Below are 9,067 nucleotides of genomic sequence, written 5' to 3' on the forward strand. Positions count from 1 at the left end.
TCTAAAAATAAATATCTACGGCAGATATGTAATATTTAATGCAGCCGAACCGTTATGTGATGACTTCCAAAGAGAAAAGCAAGAACACACAGTATTATTTTATTTAAAAAAAACGTTTTTCCGATTTCATATTGGATAAACACCATATCCCGACATGCATTGCTGCGATGTTTTAGCCTATCAAAACCTCTGAAAAAAGAAAGGTGTCTCTCAGAATCGAAAGAGAAAAACCTATGGGAAAAACACAAAAGCATTGTACACAATTTAAACCAATAAATGTCGTATAATTAACAAGGATAAACTGATATTTTTTAGTTGATGAGTAATGCAGATATCACTGTTAAATCATTTGATCATTGGTTTTATTATGAAAACGTTGAGACCGGAAATACTGTTTTCAACCCGTAACTTTACATGGAGGCGGACGCATACCTCAAATCATCTTCGTAATATCTATCAAACTATAGATCCTACATATCGACTGGACGAGGATTCTAAAAGTACAATATACACTTCTCGCTAGAAATTTTATCAAAAAGCGTTTTAATGGCCAAACTATTCTACAATTTAGGATTTTACAGAGAGGGTTATTTGTGAATAAACGACCATCTGTAACGTTTGCATTCAACGGGAGCACTAGAGGGCGAAAACTTTAAAACGTAATTATAGGACGTATTAAGCGCTTGAACAAACGACATATTTGGTCGTAATAAGGGCCTGAACAATCGGCCCATTTGGTCGTATGAGTTGGAGGACGTGTTGGGTGGAATTCCCAATGCTATATGATTAAGATGGGAAGTGGAATACAGGTGCTTTATTGGCAAAGTGGATAAAACAAAAGCAATGAAGAGGGCCTTTGAGGCAGCGAAACTATTCTCTAGACTAGATTGTATTAGGTCTAACAGGGGTAGCCTGAGAGTGTGCTACTGGGACACAAGCTAGGGTTTGATCATCTCCTGCGGGTGCTTCTGATGATGAAATAACTGAAACCTCCAAAGACCCCAGGTTACTTTACTGATGATGTGTCCCAAATGTTTCATTAAATTGATGTGGAAACAACCAACCAACACATTCAAACAAAAACAGCATAACATTTTAACAAAAGTTGCTTTATTTGGCACAACACAAAAGTGCTTCACGATAACACTGCCCATGACTAGTTTGACATGAAAACAACCACATTGTTATTGGTCTCAATAATTACATTTGAAATAAAACCATCATTAAAAGTGTATAAAAATGTCCCCCAAGTTTTTCTAAATTGTTATTGCTTCATAAGGCACCTCCCAACTTTAAAACATAATTTGCAAATAATTACATTTGTGTGCAAATGTTTTGATTACAGTTTCCAGTCTGCTTTGGCATTATTGCTCATTTTACTGAACATGGGATGCACGACTGCAAACACATTTGGAGTCTAGCACTTATGTTCACGTTATGTATATATATAAAAACATTTTCTAAATGTATTTTTTTGCAGTGTATACAAATATATCCTTAGGGGTTTTACATGTATACCATAGGCCATCTTACTAAGAACAGAATTCTATAAACCACAGAATCATCTTACATAAATATGCTGGTTTTCCATCTAAGTACAAAGTACAAAAACACAGGTTCATCAACACTCTTGAAATCAATAACTTATCCCTACAAATAACATTTATCTTGTTGTTATTGCAGACAAACCCCCCAGCTCAGAATTTCACATTGTTTGGTCAGATATACAAGTCATTGTCAGAACAGTTGAAAGCACAACAAATACATTTTCCCATTTTTCTTATAAAAACATGAGTGAAAATAAAGAATCTTTGGTAGCTAAGCGAAGTAGAAAACAAATGTCTATATATAAAATGCATTGAAATACAAAGTAACAACAAGTAAACGGCTACAGCAAAGGGCCGACTAGGCAGAGAAATCCAGCTTTGACTTAATAAGGAACTGTGTATAAAAAAGGACACTTTTATATATAATATCACAAACAGATCATAAATTACTTGAGACCTTCAGAATGCATCAGTCTTTGGAAGGCATCCTAATGCCTTAATGCAATGCAAAGAGAACCACTGAGGTATTTCATCTTGATTACGTCAAGCATCATGCTGGAAGACAGGAGAGACATAAAAGTGCATAAGAATTAAACTCATGTCTGCTCCTGGTCTTTAGCAAACACTGGACTCGTTTCATTCCAAAGTGCTGTTCCTTTCCATGAAGTGCCCTTATTCACATTCCTGTTATCAGGTAGTACTTTTCTCCCATTTGGTGCATTAATGTGTTCTTCTCACATTTACTTCTTCCTTACAATGTCAATCAACATAATACAAGGAAGCTATCTTCGATACAGTATGTGAATTATAGGAAGAGAGCAAGGACACATGGAAGGCAATTTGGATTGGAACATGCCCATCATGTCTACTTGGTGGTTATCACTAAACTTGGAAGAAAGATAAAACATTACCAATAATAGTGTTAAAACCATTTTTGCAATATCGCTCATAATTCATATAAAAAAAGTAAAACAAAAAGTTATTTTTTTCCATAAAAAAAACAGTCACAGCAGCAATGGTACACAGTCTCTCCTCTGGTCACATGTTCACCTGGTCCCCTGTGAGATTATATCCACCAATCAGTGATCAGTTTGAGATTCTTCACTTTGTAAACGTTGAGAAATACTGCAATCATGTCATATGGGAATAACAAATAACCTTATGATGGATATTAATGGATTTTGCATCCTCTCGATGGCATGATTGGACACTTCTATGCATGTTGCACCTTTTCACATTCATTTTACATGCACCAAGGCCAGTGATGCGTGCGTTTTCAAGCAGGAAATTAAGAATTGTAATGTCAAGCCTGCATCAAATAGCTGTTCACTACCATTGATATTTAGTAGTTGCACCAATGAATTGACAACAGCGAAACTAAACAAATTCTTCTGTTGAAACAGATCAATACATTTATAACGTGTGAAGACTATGAGAAAGTGTCCAATATGACATGAGTGCAGCAAAAGAGCAGCTTTTCTTCTTAAAGCCCTTTCTGCACCCTTTTCACTCTTTGTACATGGATTATTTAGCTCTTCCAAAGAGATTCTTAAACACTGATAAATTACCCCAATGCTTTGCCTTCAGAAAAGCTAAGAACTTTGAAGTTGTGGTATTCAATCTTTAAACAGATGTGTTGTGACTATTTGTGGATATGTTTTCAATGGTTATGTGGGTAACCTCACCTATTCATGAGGTGTACACTGACCATCCAGATACTTGCATATTACAATTACAAAAACACCATTAATCCAGGACAATGGAGAAAGCTGCTAGTGGTGTTGTTTCTTTGCTTCCATTGGCGGTGGCTTAATGTAGATGTGTTTCTAGTTAGGGTGTACAAACATGTTGTGGAGACACAATGATGCTCTGGAGGAAGAATATTCTTTCTGGTCAAGTTAAACCCCAATGGATGGATTTACAAAAAAGGCAGTTTCTTTGGCTGAGTTGCAAACGTTAGACTGAAGCCCATTGAAAATGACATGGGTAAGAGGTAGCTAACGTTACAAAGCCTAGCACTCTTGCAGCCAACTGCAATGTATTAAACAATGCCATACTGAGTGGTCAAGTTTACCTAGTGAGTTTACAGTAGCTGATCTTTTGCTAGTTATACAAGATTCTAATAATAAAGGACAATGGTCATGAATGAACAGAAAGAAGAAGCAGCCACTGTCATTCACATGTTCTTTTTCCTTTCAAGTTTAAAAAAAACCCTGTTTGGCCATTATAGTTGAACTCAACCAGTTTTGCCTCCAGAGCTTTTCTGCATCTAAAAAACATTTGTATAACAACATGGTGAGAGTAAAAAAACGGCCGAAAAACCAAGTTCAGTGGTAAGTGATGACTGTAAGTAAGTCAAACATCCAGCACCATATCATAGTGGGGTTCCTTCTTCCTCTTCCCACACTTATTTATGAGCACTGTATACAACGTCAAAAGCATGACCCAGTAACTGGCATAGACGACTGCCCCGATGACCAGAGCAATTTTTTCTGAATCAGGAAAGGGTTTTCTAGACTGCAGGATTACTGTGTAGATAATCCCAATGAAGAGAATGGTAAACCAAACTGATATAGGAACCAGACCAATGAAGTTCGTCACTACGGTTTTTCTGCCAGAGGTCCCCCATCCAGACTTGTTGATTGTTGCTATTGCGAACATCTTAGCTGGCAACAGGCTTGACATGTAAAGTACTGAGTAGAATGACATGAACACCATGACAATGTTACCCCTGAGGCAGCTGGCAAACGCTGCCTTGATCAACGCCACCGCCTGCACAATAAGCAGAAACAAAAGAATATTCCAAAGCCTTCCTTGATAGAAAAGTTGGATTGCGGTGGCGATGAGGAAAAATGGAAAGAAGCCCGTTATTACAGCCTCATAGGTCATCCATAGATGGTGTTTGTGGAACCACATGGAGTTGTATAGCCATTCTCTAAAATATGACTTACTCCATCGTGTTTGCTGATTGAGCCAACGCAGGTATGTAATCGGCGTCTCAGTGAGGCACTTTGCTCGAGCAGTATATTTGGTTGCATACCCAAGGCTTAGAACTCTGTTTGTGAGATGGCGATCATCCCCAAAACTGCAATGGGATCCCATGAAAGTCTGATTGTACCAGTCTTCAAGGAACTCGTGCAGAAGAGAGTTCCGGTACATTCCTAAAGGCCCACTGATACACTGCACACAACCAAAGTAGGACTGGCAGGCCCGTTCGATGTTGAAGGCCATCCAGTACCGCACACTGCTTAGGAAGGAGATCCACGACTCGTATTTGTTCAGGATCTAGGGAGAAATTGATATGCCGAATTAAAAAGTTGGTGATTGAACATAAAACATTTGATTGATATGGAATTTTCAGTTTGCAAAATGTGTCACTTGCGTGGAATAGGAAAGTTTTCTTAATTTTGAACCAACCTGCACATCTCCTCCAACACCTCCCACCATAGGGTCTTCTTCTAGAACCTTCACCATCTCCACTGATGATGCCGGGTCCAACATAGTGTCAGAGTCACACACCTGAGTAAAACCAACAAAAATAAACAGTGAGTTACTTTTGTTTTAGTGTCGAAGATAATCTGGTACTGTCATGTAAAAAGTCTCACAGGGAATCAGGGTATAAAGATATATGCAATGTAAAAATAAAATGTACTTGAGTTGATTCCAAATATTGAAATAGTAAATGAATTGTCGTCTGCAACAATGAGTAATGCCTTCAAATTACATCACCTCCCACTATCTTCCTGCTCTCTCTATTTTCTTCTATAAATGGTCATTTTACTCCCTAACAAAATCAGGTGATGAAAACAAACCTAGAGCCAGATCCCTATTAAAACACATCTGTTAGAGGCAAATACTGATGGTGGAACAAAGGCAACACTGTCCCTCCTTTTTTGAAGGATACTGGCATCACTGCTAGCAGCTCTGAAGTTAGTTTTTTTTAAATCGCTGTAAAACAAAAGGTTTCTGGCAGTCACCGAGCTGCAGGTGTTAGGCAGCACCATATCAAAGGGTTTTATCACTTGAAGTCCCCTTTTCCGTAATGCAAACTCATTAATATCATTCTAATGTTATTCAAATAATGAGGTTTCTGTTGTGTTTTACTCATTGTTCAACATGTTATGTTTATGTAAAACGGCCAGCTGAATATTACAGAACTAATATGACGTGAGGAGAATGTTTTGGCCAAATTATGAAAGTAACGTTGGTTCATATTTATTTTAATGTCAATTGGATATAGGATAAAAATCAGTGTTGGCCCTTAATCATTTTATGTGGTGCCACGCTTCTGTTTATATCTTAAGTCATACAACCACATGATACAGGCAATATTAGGTATTTATATACATCTGCCAGCCAGTTTGTTGATGTTGAAGTCCTGAGGGCTGAAACGTCATTTGAAAAAAGAGACATGCATATGGAGCCGGGTCTGGGACACTTTTTCCACACCTCTACATGTAAGTCTATTTCCAGTGTTTAGCACCTCATTACATCCATGGTTGCTTACTTTGTGAGTATTTCATGTATACCCCTGCCAAACACTCTTGGGAACTGACTTTTCCAAAGATATAATTTAAATGTCGTTAACATAGACTGAGATCATAATTGTTCAACCGGTTTTGAACAGTATTTATTTAAATTCCATGTAATGTCAAACAGTCAAACAGATGCATACCAAAGCAACCCTTTCTTTGACACAGTTTTTGGTTCATGTAGATGCTGAAACACTAAACAGACCTGTCATTACACTTAGACATAAGCTACTGCTGCCCTGCTTCACGCTACACTGCACAACATGATGCACACAGCCACCGTCCGTCTGAAAGCAACACAAAAGGCTCTTTGTGGACCCCATGTTTGGTTTGGCAGAACCCCCATTCCCCTCTACAGCCATCTCTCTCTCCATCTCTCTTTCTTTTCCCTTTCACTCAGCTCACACTGATGACAGCTGTCCTTATCTTACCTGTGAATGTGTGAATATATACACACAGGCTCATTATAAATAATATTTTATGTTATATAATGGTGTCAAATTTACATCAGTGCCTCCCCCCTTTTTTTTGTTGTTCTCCTACTCTTCAATTGAACCATTACGAAAAAAACTATACTCCACCTTTTCCTATTCCTATTCCTTCATTATTCTCACTAACCCCTCTTTTAGTATACGTGTTTCTATTTCTACGGACTCACCTGCACATAGTCAATGCTCCTCCCCAGAGCTTTGAAGGCTGTGTACATGACGTCTCTCTTGCCACCCCACTTCTGCATGATGCACACACACTTGTTGTTCAGCACCAGCCTGGAGACCTGCTGAAGGCTCTCAGCGTAGCTCTCGTCCGTCTCCTCCGCCCCCCTGCTGTGAAAGTTACTCCGCCACACGTATGTGGCCGACTTGTCCCGACCCATGACCTCTTTAAAAATATCCATCATGTACAAGTCATCTTCTGCGTTCCCGTCAATCACCATGATCACTTTGATCCCCGGGTACGTCAGCCTCTTCACCGACACCAGGCACTTCCTCAGGTAGTGCGGGTCCTCTTGGTACGCTGCGATGCACAACGCCAAGGACTTAGTGAGTTTGATTGGCGTCTCCAAGGAACGCCGCATGTTTCGGTGTTCTAAGAGCGCAAAGAGGCTCTGGATGATGAGATGGACCACCAAGATGGCGCCATACAGGCCGAAGGATAGGTGATTGTGTGCTGTGGTGAAAAATTGGTAACCCATGATGTAGGCCGTGGAGATTCCCACCAGGAGGGACACGCCGAACATGGTGGTTCCAATTATCCGCAGGTAGGTGAGGACTCTCTGACACTTCATCTAGGGACACAGAGTGGAGACAAGGGTCACATTTAGTCAATGTAGAATGTTATGCTAGGGGTTGAAGTCATTCAATCATTTTACGTTCTATTATACATACTTCTCCCTAACAACAGGAAGAAAGTAACTTGCTGCAGACTTCAGATGTCCATCACATTATTTTGAGAGTAAAACTAAAACATTATATACACTTTGAAAAAAAGTAATTTAAAAGACTGACTTAAAGTAGAATTAATACAACATTTGAAAAAAAAGCTTTTTTTGCAATATTTTAGCATAGTATTCTACGACACAGGTTTGTTTTATTACAACAAACCCAGGTAGAGAAAGCAGTAAAGCTTCTCCTTTTTGTACTCCTTCCTCCTCTCCTTCCCTCTACCCCTCCCCCAAATCCTAGTCTAAATGTCAGACAGTTGTGAGTAGCCGATTGCTCCAACTCCCCTTACTGTGGGTGGGCGCACATTACAAGATTTGTTGACCTAATTACCAACAAGCTGGGTGCCCCTGCCAAATGTCCCAGTGCTTTTTAAATCCCTGGGAGGAACTATTATAATATTTTTCTGGTTCAAAAAGATCTCCAGGCTAGGAACTATGTCAATGAAATATTATTCTGTGTGTTTTATGTGTGGCTCAGTCAAAAAAAGGCCCTGCTTTTGTGTCTATACTCTGAGCGACATGAGTCCGGCTGTACAAACTTTTCTAAAGTTTGTTTCCAGCCCTCATTCTGTTGCTACCGCCATCTGTTTGGCAGACCAGCAGAGACCCACTCAGCGTGGCTCAGCTCGGCTCAACGCAGGGCGGACCACCCTGTGATGTCATCTGTTTATATCTCCGTGGGAAGAAGACAAGAGTGTTTTAGATTTTTCTAATGCTGCACGTGTGCCTGTTCCCCTCTGTGCCTCCCCAAAGAAATACTATAAGATTACTTCTAGGATTAAAAAGATAAAGATGTGCAATGAAGAAAGCGAGGGTATGACATTGTATTTCTATTAAGAACATGTTTTTATGTGAAGCATAAAGGGAAAAATCAACCTACGTCTGACCTTTTGAAATTACGCAGGTCAAACTATGTTTATTCGTTCACTGAATCAGTGGGGCGCCCCCAGTGGGGTGTCATTTTGAGACTTGGGAGGTTTGATATAGCAAGTTATACATGTAAGTCTAGTCAAGACGATCAAAATATAAAACTCCACAAAAGAAATAAAGTCATCAAAAGAAAAGAACACAAGGCCTAACCGTGTTTGTCATTTGGCAAGAATGTATAACACCACACCTAAACATACGAGACAGATGGAGTTAGGGTTGGAGAAATAGGCAGATTGAAAGAAGAATTGTAAAGACAGGAAGAAAAGCGCATATCGGATGAAAGAAAGAAAAAGAACAGCAGGAAACACTGAGCAGAACAGAGCAACTGCAAGAGAAAAAACAGAGCAAGACACACTGAGAGCGTAGCAGAGTCAGAGGGGGAGGCTAAGCTAAGGGAGAGGAATATACACACACACACACACACACACACACACACACACACACACACACACACACACACACACACACACACACACACAAACACCCCTAACAAGGATAGGAGATCTTTACAGATCTTAAAATTAAAATAAATCACCAACCTTAGGTATTTTACAAAAGACAAGCTGGTTCATGCTGAGATTTTTCAGTGTGACTTTAATGTGAATTGCTTGTGTCTA

At 39.4% G+C, this 9,067-nt stretch overlaps 1 protein-coding gene across 1 annotated transcript; it reads right to left on the reverse strand.

Annotated features, from left to right (window-relative positions):
- Nucleotides 1-1,141: 1,141 nt before the first annotated feature.
- On the reverse strand, nucleotides 1,142-7,364 carry has2 (hyaluronan synthase 2). Its single transcript, XM_010778891.1, has 3 exons — nucleotides 6,738-7,364; nucleotides 4,965-5,066; nucleotides 1,142-4,832 (listed from the first exon to the last, which is right to left on the reverse strand). The coding sequence occupies exons 1-3, from the start codon at nucleotides 7,362-7,364 to the stop codon at nucleotides 3,903-3,905; spliced, it is 1,659 nt and encodes a 552-aa protein (XP_010777193.1). The 3' UTR covers nucleotides 1,142-3,902.
- Between the last annotated feature and the right edge of the window lie 1,703 nt (nucleotides 7,365-9,067).

Source organism: Notothenia coriiceps, unplaced genomic scaffold, assembly GCF_000735185.1.
Source record: "Notothenia coriiceps isolate Sejong01 unplaced genomic scaffold, NC01 NC01_scaffold00019625, whole genome shotgun sequence".
NCBI lineage: Eukaryota > Metazoa > Chordata > Actinopteri > Perciformes > Nototheniidae > Notothenia > Notothenia coriiceps.